The following is a 16,879-nucleotide window of genomic DNA, read 5'->3' as shown; positions in this document are numbered from 1 at the left end:
GTAACATTTATTGATCCTTCCGTCGTTACCCAGATTCTTGTTCGCTCTGTGATTGCTGGACATTTGTCTGTCCGTATGGAGGGGTCGGTCGGGTTTCGGGTAGCGACCCTCGTCCTTCAGGGGCAGAGCGATCGATGATACGAGCCACATCCCTCTTTGGCAATATCAAGCGCGCGGTCTTGAAAGGAGAAAAGTGCAGCTAATTCGATACATGGCTTCCCAAGAAACATCATGTTGAGACTGACGAAGGGGCTAAACATAAGAAAGATTTGCAATGTCTGTTTTATGTTCGGATAGCCAATGCGCGTTTGCTCGTGGCCGTTTGAATTGACTGGACAACATGCCTGCCATTCTGAGATAAACGCTGACCGCACGGGCAAGAATTGGGCGTTTGCAGTTTCTTGAAGTTTTGCGGTCTGTGATTTCGTGTCAAAACTATTTCTGTTATGTTTTGTTTGAGGATCAAATTGCTCTGATGCACATTGAGAGAGAAAAACTTCTAAGAAATCGAGTCATAGCTAAGATTACCCGGCTTTCTTTCATCCGTTCCCTCATTCTCCAGTTTCTTCACCGCGATGACTTAGGAAATCGACGTCGAGATTTGATGTCGCACCCTATAGTCGTTTCTTGCCAGCAGCTATAGACATGTACCACACATCGTTATTCGATCGAGCATGTCTATATGTGATGCTGCCGAAAACATGGTACATGCTTGTCAATACAGCCTGAAGAAATCCGGGGAACATGCTGCACGGGCGGCTGAGGCGCTGTTTAATTACAGCTTCGAAACGTTCACTACTATCACTTGAAGACTAAAACAATAAGGCTAACGGTCGGGCATTCGAATGACGCTGGCTCGCGGTGGATAAGATAAGTGGCAGTAAACACGATATTCTTCGATTAAGTTGACGAAATATCTCAAGTTAGTGGATCGACTTGGAATAATAAGACACATTCCGTCAATTACTTTGAGTAAATAAGACTTTTTAAATTCGGCTCGAAGTCGACTTATTCAGTCTAAATATTAGTGGGTTGGTAACTGACATTTATTTTGTCCACCGCGAGGCTGGGTCACCAATGAAGTTTCGGTATTTTTAGAATGCCCATAGATTGATTGGTTGCGTGAGGTTCCTCTAAGTACCTAGGTACCGAGCATCAAACTAAGCATACAACTACCGACGAGGTACCTAGGTACGAAGAGAACTGGGAAGGGTTCTATCGCACGCAAACATTCATGGTAAGTGTTTCCTTCTGATCTGCGGAATTCATTAATTCTATTATTGACTAGACGAACTAGATGAACATAAGTTTGTATTTCCATTATCACCCCAGTTCAGTTTGACCTTTATGGTTTCCTGATAGTGTAAATTCTTTTGCAATCAATTCGAACATCTCATGCCTCAAAAACAAACCTGGGGATTCTTTAATCCGACACCTTGAATCAGCTGCATACGTGCCACAAGTAATCCTCGTGAGACTTGAGATGTGCTGAGGTTGTGATACCAAATATCGCAAATGAAGAAGAATGTCGGAGGACTCATCCTTCATCTCTCTGCGTGCGATATAAGAATATGGCTACCAGGACTCTTAGCCACACAAAATGATCTGGTGAAAAATCGATGACGTTGTAGGAAAGGGGTCGAATAGTTCTCGCAGATCTCCATGCTAGTGTTCAACATTAGAGCTTGAAGGATGTTGGCAGATGCTATGCATAGTATTCCATACCCATCGCACCTGAGATAAGCCAAAAATAACGCTTCATTTTGCATTGACTTTTCCAAACAAAGAGATCTGCTCCTCGTATGCACCCTCGCGAGAAAACTTTGACTTCCGGTTTCTTATTGATTTAAAAGTAACTCCTTGGTCAATTCGTCCATTTGGTGATCTGGGTATCTGTTTAAATCTTTCTCGAGGTTCCGAAATATTCAACGGCTATTCTTCCAAGTCATGCCATGATCCCCGATCGACTTTTCTGGAGAGATCAGCACGGCATGACATTCTTGGACGCTATGCCGATGGAAAGCACCGGAGGTTCAAAACGTCGAACTGCATTCGTCTGGTCAATTTCTTGCTGTACAACGTTTGCAAGATACCAACATTAAAATTCAATGATGCTGAATAATAATGTGGAGGGTGGTCTACACTTCTTTGCAAGTTGTACCAATTCGACCACAATCACTATCATTCCTCAAGCAAGCCAAACCACTCAGGGATCTCCTTGATAAGAGTCCACATGTACTTCTCTAACTTGATCGCACATTTAGTATATACCGTCGTTTCGTCGTTGTAAGTCCGGCAATTGGAGAATATTAACTTGAGGTCGGCGACAAGATCACTTGGAGTCTGATATCTATCCTGATGTAGTCTCTCTTCCACAGTCGATAGATCCATTGGCGTCGTAATGGTAATGTAGTAATCAGGGATTTCGTCTTTGTTGACAGGATTGAGGAATGGCCAGGCTTGTTTGTGGTTCTGAAGCTCACCCAGAAATCTCCGTAGCTCGTTAAAACGAGGACCATGCCGTGGTTGTCGTGATAGTTCGTCCATGTCTGGAGACCAGCCTGTTTCTCGGATGGCAGACACAGACAATGGGTCGATTGGAGTAGCATTTCCATTGGCCCACTGAGCAGGCGGTTGATGAACTACGTGACTTTTACTCACAGTCCGGATTTTGGCAAGCACCGCTTCTTTCTGTTTGAGAAGCATTCGACCAACTTCCAAATAGCGGATCCGAGGCACCATAGAGCATTGCATGATTGTTCCTCCCTCGTAGTCCTTGATGTACCCCATCCAGAGAGACCTATCGAGAGTAATCTCTTTAGTAAATCCCTGCTTCTGGAAGTACCCCGTGGCGTAATTATCGGCATAGGTTAGGTAATGCATTACTGGCGATGTAGCTCTGACATAATCCTTCAAATGAGCCATGAGATGCGCTCCGTATCCCTTTACTTGCTGATCAGACGACACTGCACAGAAAACAATTTCCGCAAACTTGCGGGCACGGAACTCTCTGTAAGATATTCCCGCAATAACTTCAAGTGGCTTCTTGATAATGGCAATAGACAGATGCGTTCGATCATATACTAAACGTGCAATGTATTCCTTAGGCATTTTCGGCAGCTGCTTCTGGAACAGACATTTGAGGCCTGAGAGTATGATATTACTCTCTCTTTCCCCATCGTTATTGACAACACGGAATTCAATTTCACCATTTCTTTCTTCGATCACTGCAGGCTGGATATCCCCATTAGAAACCTTTTGGCAATTCAAGAAGGATAGTAGCATACCTTCTCCAGGAAAGGGATTACCGTGGCTGCATGTACTTTTGGCGCCCGATCACTCACAGCCCCATCACTAGAGAGCTTGACCCTCTTGGTGTTTGACGGAGTATTTCTCTCTTCAGACGCCTTGCGCTTCGCGATTATGATATCATGCTCACGGCTGGCTGGAAACGACGCCGGAGCCATAGCTAAACTTGTGTAATAGTTGCGTCTTTGCTTCAATTATGGAACAGACCACATCGACTAAAGATGTTGGAGGATGACAATATTGCGGTTGGTTTGTTGTTCGTGTCCCCCTGATCGAGGGGGGCGGGAAATTCGGGCAAGCTTCCGCCCGCTGACCCAAACGAGCGGTTCTGCCATTTTTCTGGGGTTCATAGGGCTGAGTACGAACCACGTGAGAATGTCAATACAGTATCTCGTTAAGTAAATAGTAACCTGAGTTTTGAGCAAAAGCTTCTTTTTGAACCTTTATTGGATTAAGAACATTTAATGAGCAAATCTGACTGTTGCTCGTAAAAGAATAATTTATTAGATGAGATTCAACCAAGAAATATCACGTGATTATCTTCGAACTCGAACTACTGTACAACAATTTAATACAGTGAGTGGAGTCCAAATAGATTTCGCGTGGTCAAGTACGGCTGTGAGTCATTCTAGAGATTTCTGGTGTAAGATTCCTGTTGTTTAACCCTTAAAACTGTTATAGATCGACCGTTAATATACAGTAATCTATTGACAACTAGAGTATAGAACCAAAAGGAAAAAGGAAAGATCATTAAGATCATGTAACTACTCCAAGAAGAAAACGACAAAATAAAAGGCCTATATCTATATGTACACTACTATAGTGATAATAGAGCCACGATATTCGTTGTTCTCGCTTATGTGATCCTACTCAACCCTGATGAAATTCTAGCCGCTGAGGTAGGCGCTTATATGCTACTCGGTCGGCATGTACCAACATGATGACTCACGTCATGGCGGTATAAACCAGTGAAATCGGAAAATATCTTTTGGTTTTGTCCAGATTTGAAGTCTCAAGGATTTTTCATGGCTCATTTTGACGTTGCAAGAAAAGCCAACCTGGCGCTGGTGTTGCCAAGTCTGTTAACAGCAGTCCATCTTCATCGAGAACAACCTTCGCTATTGCCATATGTCACGAAAACTTTTCATGATGGAAATACCCTCAGCGATACAGAGTCAATTCGAATGACATGCAGCGATGGGGAGACTTTTGCAGGGAAATTTATCGTTGGGTATCTTGCAAAAGTTGCGAACAACAACGTGATTAGCTCGAACCAAGGAATATCTGTTCGATTATTACTTTCAAATTTCAGTGGATCTTTCTAATCAGACTAGCAGCAGATCTTACAATGGATCGCTCGAAGTAAACGATTCCTAGCCTCTGACTACAAGTCTCTGCAAGAATCAATTTTTGAGCTCAACATCCATCTCACCTTGCGGTCATTTTTAGTGGGACATGCTACAAGTATCGCGGATATTGCATTTTGGGCCACCATTCGTGGGAACCGAGTCGCCCACTCTCTAATTCAGCAACAACCAGTCCAAGAAAATGCTCTCCGGTGGTATACCTACATCGAAGAAACTAACCCATGGCTTTCAGAGACTGTTGCAGAACTCACAAGCTTCGATTCAAAAGCGCGAGCTGCCGCCAGTGCTGCTGGTGCAAGTTACGAAATTGATTTACCAAACCTTAACAGGCCTATGACAACTCGATTTCCGCCCGAGCCTTCTGGATATCTTCATATCGGTCACGCAAAAGCAGCTTTGTTGAATGACTATTTTGCCCACAAGAGCTCAGGGACATTGATATGTCGCTTCGATGATACAAATCCATCAAAAGAAAAGATGGAGTTCCAGGACGCCATCTTAGAAGATTTGGGTCTGATGGAAATCGTGCCGGATAAAATATCGTATTCTAGCGACTATTTTCAAGTAATGTACGAATTTGCTCTGAAGTTGATTCAAGATGGAAAAGCTTTCGCGGATGACTCTGAACTTGGCAAGGGAGACGAAGATCGAAAGATCAGGCTTCCCTCTAAACGCCGCGATTTGAGTATCGAGGAAACTTTAAAATACTTTACGGAGATGAAAGCAGGATCTAAAGAAGGCTTGAGATGGTGTATACGCGCAAGAATTGCATATGACAGTCCTAATGGTACTCTAAGGGACCCGGTTATCTACCGCTGCAATCCAATTCCGTAAGTCAAATTACTACCCTGTTGAAGTTTACCCTCGAAACTCATTCAGAGTGAATAATTGAGGGGGACTCTTCGGATCATTTGTGTTCAAGCTTTCAAATATCTAATTTTGTATCCAGGCACCATCGGACAGGTACACAGTGGAAAATATATCCGACTTATGACTTTTGTGCCCCGATATTGGACTCTTACGAAGGTGTCACTGTGGCCTTGCGTACGAATGAGTATCGTGATCGAAATGTTCAGTATGAATGGATGCAGGATGCTCTTGGGTTACGTAAAGTGACAATCTGGGACTTTTCGGTATGTACCACTTGACACCTAGTTTCCTTCCGTCGCTCTTTGGGGGAACAAATTGCAGTACTTTCTCTACTCGCTTACCTCATGCTCGAAACTGATGTACTAACTACATATGCAAGCGTATGAACTTCATCCGGACTGTACTGTCGAAGAGAAGATTGACAAGGATCGTGGACGATGGAAAGGTGTGGGGTTGGGATGACCCGCGAATGCCAACAATCAGAGGCATTATTCGCCGGTACGTTGTCAGAACCTGCAAAACATTTCACTTTGGCTTTCACTCCTAAAAAAGATCCCTGCTTTGCTAAAATGTTACTGATCTGATTTTAGCGGTATGACTGTACCCGCGCTGCGTGAGTTCATCCTCAAGCAAGGACCGAGCCGTAACATCCTCAATCTCGAATGGGGTGCGCTCTGGGCTCTCAACAAGAAGTACACCGACCACGATGCTGCTCGTCATACGGCCATTGTTCAGGCGGATGCTGTAACCTGTCGTGTACTTGGTGTTGATGATCAAAATATTATATCCAAGCCGAAATATATCAAGAACCTCGAACTTGGTACTAAGAAGGTAGTTCAGAACAAGGCGGTACTGCTCGAGCAGATAGACGCTCAAGGTCTAGAAGAAGGAGAAGAGATTACCTTAATGAATTGGGGTAATGCATATGTCCGTCGTATTGTTCGAGATGAGTCTGGGCAGAAGAGCGTCACCGAAATAAATCTAGAATTACACCTTGAAGGCGATGTCAAGAAGACCAAGAAGCTCAGTTGGCTTGCAGCAGTCGAGTCCAATCTTGTTCCGGTTGATATTGTGAGCTTCGATTACCTGATTACAAAAGACAAGCTGGAGAAGACCGACAAGTTAGAGAATTTCTTGGCAAGCAACACGGAGCTCAGAACGCAGGCTTTTGCGGACTGTAATGTGAAAGAATTGGCAAAGGGTGCAATTATTCAGTTTGAGCGGAAAGGTTACTATAAGCTGGATGTCGCTTACGGCGAAGGGGAGAGGATGGTGTTTTTTGATATTCCATCTGGGAAGACTTGATGAATGGAAATCAAAGTTAGATAATAGAGGGTATCTCGTAGCCAAACTTAGACTCATAAACTGGATTGCGAATTCACTTTTCGGCTCCAGCTTCAAATATTCTCTGTTGACCTGAACGCCGATTCCACAAGCCAAAGCCCCTGACCTTTGTCCAAATCAACTTCGTTAAAGCACACATTGCTAATTCACTCTTCCTGCGACATGCACCAAAAGCCTTCAAACTTCCCAATTCGGGCATCCTTTGTTCGTCATCAAGATGAAGGTATTCGCAACCGGGTACACTTCAATGAAATCCACCTCCATCATCTGACACACACGCCTTCACTGATCTCTTTATCCCCCTCCACCTCTCCACCGTAAAAGGCAATCCAACCCCTCAAAATAATTTGTCGCACGTCGCAATATCTGAGACACGTAAATACAAAGACCTGATAATCCCAACTCTTTGTCAATTAAGCGAGCCCTGACCGAAAACGGATATTTTCGTAAGATTTGTTGCATGTCGAGAGTTAAACACGCGTGAATTAACCTCACGAGATTTTATGTTTTCTTTGTCTGAGGGTATTATGGTATATTTGCCGGTAAATACTTTGAAAGAGTCCGCCACATGGGTTGCCACGTGATAGGAAGAAGATGATTTTCGTGCTTTCAACTATTCTGGTGGTGAGCACACAGGTTGTACTTCTTTGTTGAATTTGATGAGTTTGCCACTCAATTCGTAAAAACAAAGACTATTCCGGATTCGACCGCAGAAAAGCATTTTGTTGCATTTCGAAGTTTGTGACACATCAAGCTGGATCCTCGACGTTCCGGATAAGGAATTCCGAGTGGCAATATAGTTTTTAGTTTCTGCATACGGTTTGCTTTGATTGGATACAAAGAAATGCACTGGTGTTGATATGAGGACTGACTCGAAGTAAGCATTGGTGGCTCTTGTACTTGCCGACCCTAAAGGCTGTTGGTATCATGGTACTCACGCAAGTTGATCTTTCAACATACACAAGTGTCGTTTGCCTCGAGGAGAGTCGAAGCTCACATTGTTAACTTCCTAGCCTAAAATACTGTGAACCACCAAATAAAAAGACGACAAGCCCATTGAGAACAGCCAAATTTAAATAAATAAAGTAAAAAGTGAAGTACAAAAGGTTGAAGACCGACGCAAATGTGCTGCACAGACTACATCCAAAAACCCACAAACTCTCCTCCATAAGGTCTGTCTGACAAAAGGCCGAAAAAGTTGAACGATTTGTGGCTGCAGTAACAACTGACCACGTCTTGCGCACCCACCCTCGTTCTTCCCATGTCTGAACGCCGTCCAATTCATCTCTATCAAACAGATCTGATATCAGTAGAAGCCTGCCAAGCAAGCTTGTGTAAAATTCTATCAAGAAGTGCCCTCCAATCCGGTGATAGTTTATGGATTGCCAGCTACCGAGAAACGTTGGAAACCATTCTGGAAGGCGAAGGAAAGCTGACAATGCAAATTTTCCAGTGAGTATGGCGCAATACGAGAAATAAATTTTGATCATAAGAATTATGGCATAGTCAATTGTGCCTGCGCTGAAACTCCGCATCGTGACAATTGGCGGCAGTAAAACAAAGCTTAAGGCGCTAGAATCAATATCGGGTAGATCTAGACAGGCTCGAAGCATGTATCCACGTAATTGAGCAGGAGTCAGACCAGTGTTGGTCTTGGGGATACGTCGAGCTAGGTCAGGTGAGAGACCAACTATAGCCCATATTCTGTCAGCAGCGTCAGTGCACTTCTGCCGCCGGCCCATCTTTATAGCGTCCCATATCGGCAATCCTTTCTCTGTGAACTGGAATCTTTCCCGTAGAGAATTAATTCTTGATGCTCGCTTGACTGAGCTAGGAGGATTCCGACGAGAGGTCATAATGTGTTTTAAACCTCTAGCAAACGTTTCCTAGGCCAGTGAGCGTTGACCGCATAGGATCGTTACAGTTTGTGCCACAGCGACCTCTTGCAAGACCCAGAGGCGTTCGAACCAAGACCGACGAAGAAGATTATCGAGTGCCATTAAAAATGAGGAGTCATCTTGTAAAAGGTATTCAGGCAAAGGTTCCTGTGGCAGTTAGTAATTCAGAAGCTTGAGGAATTGTACTGATTATTACGTTGTGAGCGAGAGGCTGGAGTGTATTGTGGGAAGCTTTCGCCGAGAGAAAAATGTTCCTTTCCTCCGCTGTTGAGAATGTCCTAAGTGTGTCCAAGCAATATGCTGCATCCGTCGAATTACGTCCGAGCCAAACGATAGTGGCTTCGGCCTTCTTGTAAATTTCGCACATCAGCCATTTCTGGTGCAAATTCGGAGACCGAAGAAGTGCCTGTCTCTTGGTTGATACATATGGCGTCTACCCACAAGAAGATTGTGTTTTGCAAGTTCTTCGAGCGACTACAAGCTTCTTGTTTCAGATGATCAATGGCAGCTTTGCAGTTCCGGGTTACTCGAAGACATTTATCGTCGACGTCTATTAACGTAAATCCGTCATTGGATTCCCATGCATAGGAGAGTGCATAATATGGCGGCGCATTGTCTAAGCTATGCTCTCTAAGTGAGAGCCGAACGTCGCAATCTGTAAAACGGCTTGTGGGCGCCTTGAACTCGATAAGCCTAATTGAGCGATGGCCGTGTAAATCTTGGTATCGGTAAGTGTGATCCATCACAAACAAATATATGAAACGAAGTCCCAAATACTCGTCTCCGACCTTTTTTTAACGACTCTTCTGTCTGAATGGCACTCACAGGATGCTTCTCTCGTCGATTGAGGGAGCTGACAATCGCCCAAGACGAAATGCGGGAAAGTGACGACCTCCTTGTGATGGGAGTCCCAACAGAAGCTTATGATAACGAATCAGGGTCTCTAAAAACATAAAGAAACAAGGAATGGATTTCGGTTGCTCTCAACAGCTGTAAGCCTAGTTATGGGCTGACAGACAAGATGCCTCGTGGCAGCCTGCAGCAGGCTGGGGAAGCTGTACGCGTAAGCGACCAATGACTGACCACGCCCAACACCCAACTCCGTAGTAGAGATGCGACATGCAACAATCTGGAGAAGGGCATTTCATATGAATAAGGCTGAAGACCGCCTGTGTTAGACCATGCGACAGCCGTAACAGGCTTCTCGGTCACAAAACAGAGACAGGAAATAAGCGAGCCTCTCGTAAAGTATATATATCGCCACATAATGTCGTGCCGTCCCCAGGAAATTTTGAAAAGTCAGCGAAATCATGGAGATGGTATCCATCAAGGTGTTTGAGGCTCTAAGAATGAGCCCAGAGAGCAGTTCGAAAGAGGTATATCTGTCGAGTGCTTTTTGTGAAGTCTGGGAAATCTTGATAGTGTTCAATCATTACCTTCGTGGAATATCATATCATCTTCGTAGAATATCATAATTATCTAGCAAGATGTCCGCCTGCGCCACGTGTAAAGACATGACCTTCAATCAAAACCCTTGGGCTGATATTGACGATACAGAGTTCATCGAACAAGAATTGATGCTAATTGAGAGATGTGAAGATATCAATTACAAAACGTTATTGGGTGTAGAAGGTGTCAATTCGGAGTCGAGAGACTGTTCTTACTGCACAGTACTTCGGAAGGTGCTTGAACGTATTCGTCTTCGACATGCTGAAGAAGAACGTATCCGTCTTCAACATGCTCAAGAAGCTGATCCAAAATGTTGGCTTTCTGGTCTCGCATACCGATGCGTAAGAGAGTACGGGAGTAAATCATCTTTCGTGGAGCTCCGAGTCCTTCTTACCGCCAATCCACGTTGGCGGAGATACTATCTTCTCGCATCTCCCAACACAGCTACCGACTCATGCCCTTGGGATTTGGAAATCGCACCCAGGATATATGGAGCCAGAAGACTGGACTCCGCCGTGAAACGTATTGAAAGATGGTTGAACGACTGTACCAGCTCCCACAGAAGATGCCACTCTTTCGGTGCACTTGACCTGGAAGAGTCGCCAATCCTACCCTCGCGCGTCCTAGATGTGTGGCATGGAAGTAAATTCGTCAAGTTGATTGAGACAAGCGAACATCAACGCGGCAGATATATCTGTTTAAGTCACCGATGGGGCTCCAAGTCGTGTCCGGAATTCAAAACAGAAAGATCCACACTTGAAGCGTACAAGCAGGGAATCGAGTTTACTCGATTGCCTAAGCTATTTGCAGAAGCGGTGCTGGTTGTGCGTCAACTTGGCATCAACTATCTGTGGATAGATAGTCTCTGCATCGTTCAAGACGACAGTGAAGACTGGAACAGAGAGTCAGCTGAGATGGGCTCAATATACAGAAATGGCCATTTGACTATCGCAGCCGCTCGATCACAACATTGTGGAGATAGTCTCTTCTCTCCAGCATCAGCTTTTGAAACTATCCATGGGAGTTTGGGGGAAGAGAAGCCATTCTCTTTGCTCCTTAATCCATACGGGAAATCGTTCGCACCTTCGAGTGTACACCATCCTCATCAGGAAACGGTAGATGAGCTCAACCCATTATCTTCGAGGGCTTGGGTGTTTCAAGAGCGGTACCTATCTAGGAGAATAGTCTACTTTCGCGAACATGAATTAGCATGGGAATGCCAGAAAGAGATGTGTTGCGAATGTGGGTTTGAGGAGAGCGGCGTTCCAGATTGGGAGCAGTTTGTAAAGAAAGAATTTTCATACGCAGCGTCTAGTTCTGACTTCTGGCACAAGATTGTAAGAATTTACACCCGTTTAGAAATGAGCCATGCAGAAGACCGACTTAAAGCTTTGCTGGGATTTGCGAATGAGGTGCAAAGGGTGCGAAATGGTCGATATATTGCTGGACTATGGGAAGACTCGCTACTTCAAGATCTATGCTGGGTATGTCGCGACACTGATGCACCTATTCGCGTTAAGAGATTAGAAAACGTGGCTCCCACTTGGTCTTGGGGATCAATCGAAGGCCAGTGCTCGTACAAGTTTGGTTCAGAGCTCACACCAAAATGCGAGGTATTGGCAATTGTTTCACCGAGTCGCACACCAAATCAGCAAACGAGAGAGTTTTCGGGTTGTATAACTTTGCGCGCTCCAGTACTGCCATTCATACCCAAGGTCAACCCTAACAATTATATGGCGCTTCCTGGGGTTAAAGTCTTATGTCTGGAAAGCGACGAAAGCTGTGCCTTTAAGCCTGATCGCGATTACTCGGCAGATGAGAGGGCTGACTTGTATTGCGTACACATTGCTGATTTCCCGTGGTGGAATAATGATGCCAATTGTAACGAAGTAGCGCTTGTGGTCAAATGTGTGGACAGTGGTCGACAATTGTATGAGCGTGTGGGGCTCTATTACAAGTTCTCTGGCAAGAATGCATTCAACGACAAGGATAGAAAATTTGTTGTACACTTGGTATGATGCAGGAAATAGTTGCGAAAAGATGTATCGTATTCGATTTAGTGCTTAGCTTCTCATAAAATATATGCTATGCTTGATGAATCTCTACTGTGTCGAGAGATTCCAGCCTTTCAGGAAGTTTCGGTACAAGGTGATGCAACTGTCATGACCTGATATTGTATACAAGTTCTGTGTTCGACTGGTTTGTTCGGTGATCAAGACACCGAATTCAATTCTTCCCATTGACGCCGTTCCAGTCGGTATGTATGATTCAACTTCCAGAGACAAGGCTCTGCTCTGCACCTGTAACACCCCACTTCTTCATGACGATAGTAGCAATATAGATACGCGCTAAATGACGGGTTTCCCATGCTCAACTACTGATTTTCTACTTACCTTCAGTCGCTGGAATCATCAATATTGCGGAGTAGATGAATCTGAGTCTTTTGCTTGGCTCACTTGCCGGCACCTAGAGATTCGAGAGCATCTTTAAAATCCGGAATGTCGTCAGCAGCTTGTGCAACTCTAGTCCACTTCACGACTCCGAGTTCATCGATGGCAAAGCTCCCAGACGTTTGCCATCGATTTCCACTCTCCGTAGGCTTATTCCATAGGTTTTCCTGCTTCCCAAGTCGATAGACAGAGTACATCGACCATGGATTTAGAACGTGCCATGCACTGGACACTGGGAGCCCCCATTGTGCATACGCTTCCCGATCGGCATCAACGATGACTTGTACGTCCCATTGCCCGCCAATTGATATGACCCATTTATCCGTTGCTTCTTGGTCTGAATGAGATACCGCTAGGAAGTTGATTTCGGGATGTTTACTCGCGAGATTTCGTAGCTGGTGGAAGGTCTTTTCCGCAACTAAACATATGTTAGACAAATGAGTACATACAGGAGAGCATGAGTCTTACAGGGACAGCCGCAATGGCGCAGAAAAGAAATTATCGTTGGTTTCCCATTGGGACGTGGTGTCTCAAGAATAGCAGACGTTGGTGCTCTTTCGCCCACCTCAGGAACGGGATAGGTCGTGAGAGCCTTGGGAGACAGCCACGAATTCAGTTCCTGTTGGAAAGTCATGATGGGGATTGTCGAGGTCTGCGTCTTCGAATTGGATATGACACGATCGCGATCTGTTTAGAAGGCATGCTTCCTGGAGCTTGCAAGGCAAGGTGATGTAGGTGGTGTATGGGCGGGGAGGAGCTAATCAGTTTGGTATCACAGAAGATAGCTCGGCCCGAGTGAGTCCGATGGTGCGTCGTCACGGCCCGGTTGATACGCGAAAACGGTCCTGAATATTGGGTTGTTTGTCATGTCGTAAGATCCCGAACTACCTTAATGAGATAAACTACATGCAACCTTTCTAAACTAAAATTTAACAACAAGGGCTTCACTCTGCTGGTCATCTTATACCCGCATAGTCACTTATATCCGTGACTGGTTTTGAGGCGCCTCCGTTGCGAGTCCACCCGAAACACTGGGAACAATTTTCGTAGGTAAAGATTGCATGATGAGAAGCCATCTGTAACTATTGTTCTAGTCCCTGGAGGCTACCTTTGTTTTATTTTCATAAGCTTGCTACCTCGATTTCGCTGTCATGCATGAAATTATCACCCTCCAATTTGGCCAGAAGAGCAATTATCTTGCAACCCATTTTTGGAATACTCAGGTATGAGACACAATCTTCTCGTCTCAACGGGACTAAGAGAGACAGGAATCGTACTTCACATACTCCGCAGAGGAAGAATCTTTTGTCGATCATGATGTACATTTCAGACCAGGAATAGGAGCTGATGGCTCCGAGACGTTCACTCCGAGGACTTTGATCTATGATTTAAAGGGAGGATTTGGAACGCTGAGAAAGATCAATGCGCTATATGAAATTGAGGAACCTACAGCCTCTGAAGGACTATGGTGAGCAGTTTTGAATCATGCTCCTCGCATTCAAATTGACTCGAGATAGGAACGGACCAGCGATCATCCAACGACAAGATGTCATTCAACAGCACGAGTACCAAAAGAGTCTCGAGGAGGGTTTACCCCCACCCAAGCTCACTTCACACTCTGTGAGATACTGGTCTGACTTCAACCGTGTTTACTTCCACCCAAAATCAATCATCCAACTGAATGAATATGAGCTGAACTCATCGTTGACGCCATTCGAGAATTGGAATGCTGGCGAAGAACTCTTCAACTCCTTAGATAAGGAGCATGATCTTTTGGATCGCGATTTGAGATCATTTGCCGAAGAAGCAGACCAGATGCAAGGCATCCAATTAATTTCAGGAACCGATGACGCGTGGGGAGGATTCTCTGCACGTTATCTTGATCGGATACGTGATGAATACGGCAAGACGCCTGTGTTATTCTGGGGACTTGAAGACAGTGTTAGAACTATTCCACGAGTATGTACAACTCCCTCTCATATCTTGCAGGACTGACAGGACAGGAAAAACGTTTCATCAAACTCTCCAACACATCACGCTCCCTCTCAGAAATCGCAACACAAGCTTCTATCTTCATTCCGCTGACACTTCCATCCAAAACCATACCATCATACTTAGAACTCAACCCCAACTCCGAATGGAATATCTCCGCTCTCCTCGCCACAGCCATGGAAAGTATATCCCTGCCCTCCCGCTTAAAACTCTCCCACGGAAGTCGCGAAAACTATAGCGTGCTTTCAAATTCCATAAACATCAACGGAAATCAAACAATCGCAAATCTCCAGATGAGCATTGACCAGCACACATCCGCCGACAACTCAAACAAGGAATCAAACACCCAAGCCACAGACTCAAGAATCGCCGCGTACAACCTTTTCGAAGAAGACTCCAACTCTGAGATCCGCCCTCTCGATATGGATTTCTCTCCCCCAGACGCGCCAGATCAGTCTAATCGCTTCAACCGAAACAGGAAAAGCCATATCTTCGGACAGACCGAGATTGTACGAACATCCACCAAGACAAACACATCACAAGCTCCGACTCTCGATCAAAGCTACGAACGCGCTCGTAAACGCGCCGCTGGTCTTACAATATCACAACGGTACCTTTCCCTCTCCCTTCCCTAACCCACCTCCCACTAACAACCCCCCAGGAAATCCATCCCCCTCCCGTTCCCCCTCCTATCCTCTTTCCCAGGGATCTACCACCACATCCAAGACGACTCAACCATAAACCTGACCACCTCGCTCTCAACCACCACCGCCGTCGCCAGCCGCCTAAAAAGCCTCCAGCACATCGTGAACCGCGCTGTTGGGGTCGAGGAACGAGAGGCGTTGAGCAATAGTTTGGGCGAGATGGCGGAGGCGTATGAGGAGGGGTGGAGTAGTGGGAGTGATGAGGGGGATGATTAGGTTGATAACGGGGAACGAATGGTATCAGTCTTGAAATTCATTTAAATAGATGTTGTTTAAATAACGCCAACTCCTCACAGCTTGACGTCTACCGTCGATGTCTTAAACAACTTGAGTTAAGTCAAGCAACCCACTCTCGTGTAGCCCAATCCAACCTATCTAAAAATGGCACATGCATAAATGGAGTTTTCCTCGTACTCTATGTCTCAACACCCTCCGATCCTAAGATCTATTATGTACTCAACCCCTCAACCCATCAACCCCCCCCATACATAACCCCACCTCCACAGTCCTCACCCAAAATCCTCACCCCCCCCCCCCCACCATACACACATACCCAAGAACACTCCCCCAAAATCACAAACCCCAGCTCTCAAAACCCTACCACACATTCGATATCAAAAACTCAAAATAGCCAAATTGACAAAACATCGACATGACGAAAACAAATTATGGAATATTGACCTTACTACAAGATTATAAACCGCCGAATAGATGACATGAAATCACGTACACTTGAAGTCGAAATAAACTCCCCCCCCCTAAGTAGCAGTCACTCTTCTCCGTAAATCTTCGACTAAATAACAAAAACCCTACTTCGAACAAAGCCTAAAAAGTCTTATTATTTACTTAAAAATAGTCAACGGAACAGTTATAACGTTCCAAGTTAATCCACTAAATTACGATATTTTCGTCAACTTATTAGTCGAAGAACTATTCTAGTTCGACTGTCACTTACTTCCTCCGCAAGCCCCCACCTCCAACAACCTACAAAGGCATTAAACACGGCCCCCTCATTTCCTAGAAAACTTCCTCATCAACAAGTCACAAGCCACAAACCCCCTAAGGATATTTCATCTATTTCATCATATAAAATCCCAATAAAAAATAAAAATAAAGAAAGTCCCCTTCCACACCAATGCCCTCAATCCCCACGAAATCCTACCACAAAGATAAAGTTACCATATGATAACCTTCAAAACATACTATAACAAGTGCCTTACATAAACATTGGGGGGTTGAAATAAACTTCTGCTCCCGATCCATGGATGTTCGGGATCTTCGGTATCGTTCCCCACACACACAACGATGCGCTGCGGCGGGTCAGCCATCTCATCTCACCTCATCTCAGCCCTAGATCGTGCATCGATTTCACTCGTCATCTATGGGGTACTTATCTAAAGAGGACTGAATGACTAATCACTATCCCCCGCAGTTCAAGTTAGTGTCGGTGATGTAAAAGTTCGAGATTCAAGTGGGCACAGCAAGAAGCAGATGAG

The 16,879-nt window shown here is 45.0% G+C and overlaps 5 protein-coding genes across 5 annotated transcripts; 3 read left to right on the top strand and 2 right to left on the bottom strand.

Moving 5' to 3' along the window:
• Window positions 1-2,181: 2,181 nt before the first annotated feature.
• GLAREA_08877 (Bromodomain-containing protein) lies at window positions 2,182-3,467 on the bottom strand (the record flags this gene model as incomplete). The annotated part of the gene is made up of 2 exons (XM_008077838.1): window positions 2,182-3,234; window positions 3,288-3,467. 2 exons carry the CDS (start codon window positions 3,465-3,467, stop codon window positions 2,182-2,184), a joined length of 1,233 nt encoding a protein of 410 aa, XP_008076029.1.
• Window positions 3,468-4,334: 867 nt separating this feature from the next.
• Window positions 4,335-6,851, top strand: GLAREA_08876 (Nucleotidylyl transferase; the record flags this gene model as incomplete). Its single annotated transcript, XM_008077837.1, has 5 exons — window positions 4,335-4,568; window positions 4,647-5,506; window positions 5,626-5,809; window positions 5,926-6,044; window positions 6,137-6,851. The coding sequence occupies 5 exons, from the start codon at window positions 4,335-4,337 to the stop codon at window positions 6,849-6,851; spliced, it is 2,112 nt and encodes a 703-aa protein (XP_008076028.1).
• A 3,424-nt stretch (window positions 6,852-10,275) lies between these two features.
• On the top strand, window positions 10,276-12,255 carry GLAREA_08875 (uncharacterized protein; the record flags this gene model as incomplete). Its single annotated transcript, XM_008077836.1, has 1 exon — window positions 10,276-12,255. The coding sequence occupies one exon, from the start codon at window positions 10,276-10,278 to the stop codon at window positions 12,253-12,255; it is 1,980 nt and encodes a 659-aa protein (XP_008076027.1).
• Window positions 12,256-12,689: 434 nt separating this feature from the next.
• On the bottom strand, window positions 12,690-13,321 carry GLAREA_08874 (Thioredoxin-like protein; the record flags this gene model as incomplete). The annotated part of the gene is made up of 2 exons (XM_008077835.1): window positions 12,690-13,105; window positions 13,156-13,321. The coding sequence occupies 2 exons, from the start codon at window positions 13,319-13,321 to the stop codon at window positions 12,690-12,692; spliced, it is 582 nt and encodes a 193-aa protein (XP_008076026.1).
• A 517-nt stretch (window positions 13,322-13,838) lies between these two features.
• On the top strand, window positions 13,839-15,599 carry GLAREA_08873 (Tubulin nucleotide-binding protein; the record flags this gene model as incomplete). The annotated part of the gene is made up of 5 exons (XM_008077834.1): window positions 13,839-13,910; window positions 13,956-14,155; window positions 14,205-14,646; window positions 14,691-15,289; window positions 15,341-15,599. The coding sequence occupies 5 exons, from the start codon at window positions 13,839-13,841 to the stop codon at window positions 15,597-15,599; spliced, it is 1,572 nt and encodes a 523-aa protein (XP_008076025.1).
• Window positions 15,600-16,879: the final 1,280 nt, after the last annotated feature.

This window comes from Glarea lozoyensis (genome assembly GCF_000409485.1).
Source record: "Glarea lozoyensis ATCC 20868 chromosome Unknown GLAREA1, whole genome shotgun sequence".
Lineage (NCBI taxonomy): Eukaryota > Fungi > Ascomycota > Leotiomycetes > Helotiales > Helotiaceae > Glarea > Glarea lozoyensis.
The sequence above is the reverse complement of the archived record's forward strand: the minus strand, read 5'-3'. Positions and strand labels throughout refer to the sequence as shown.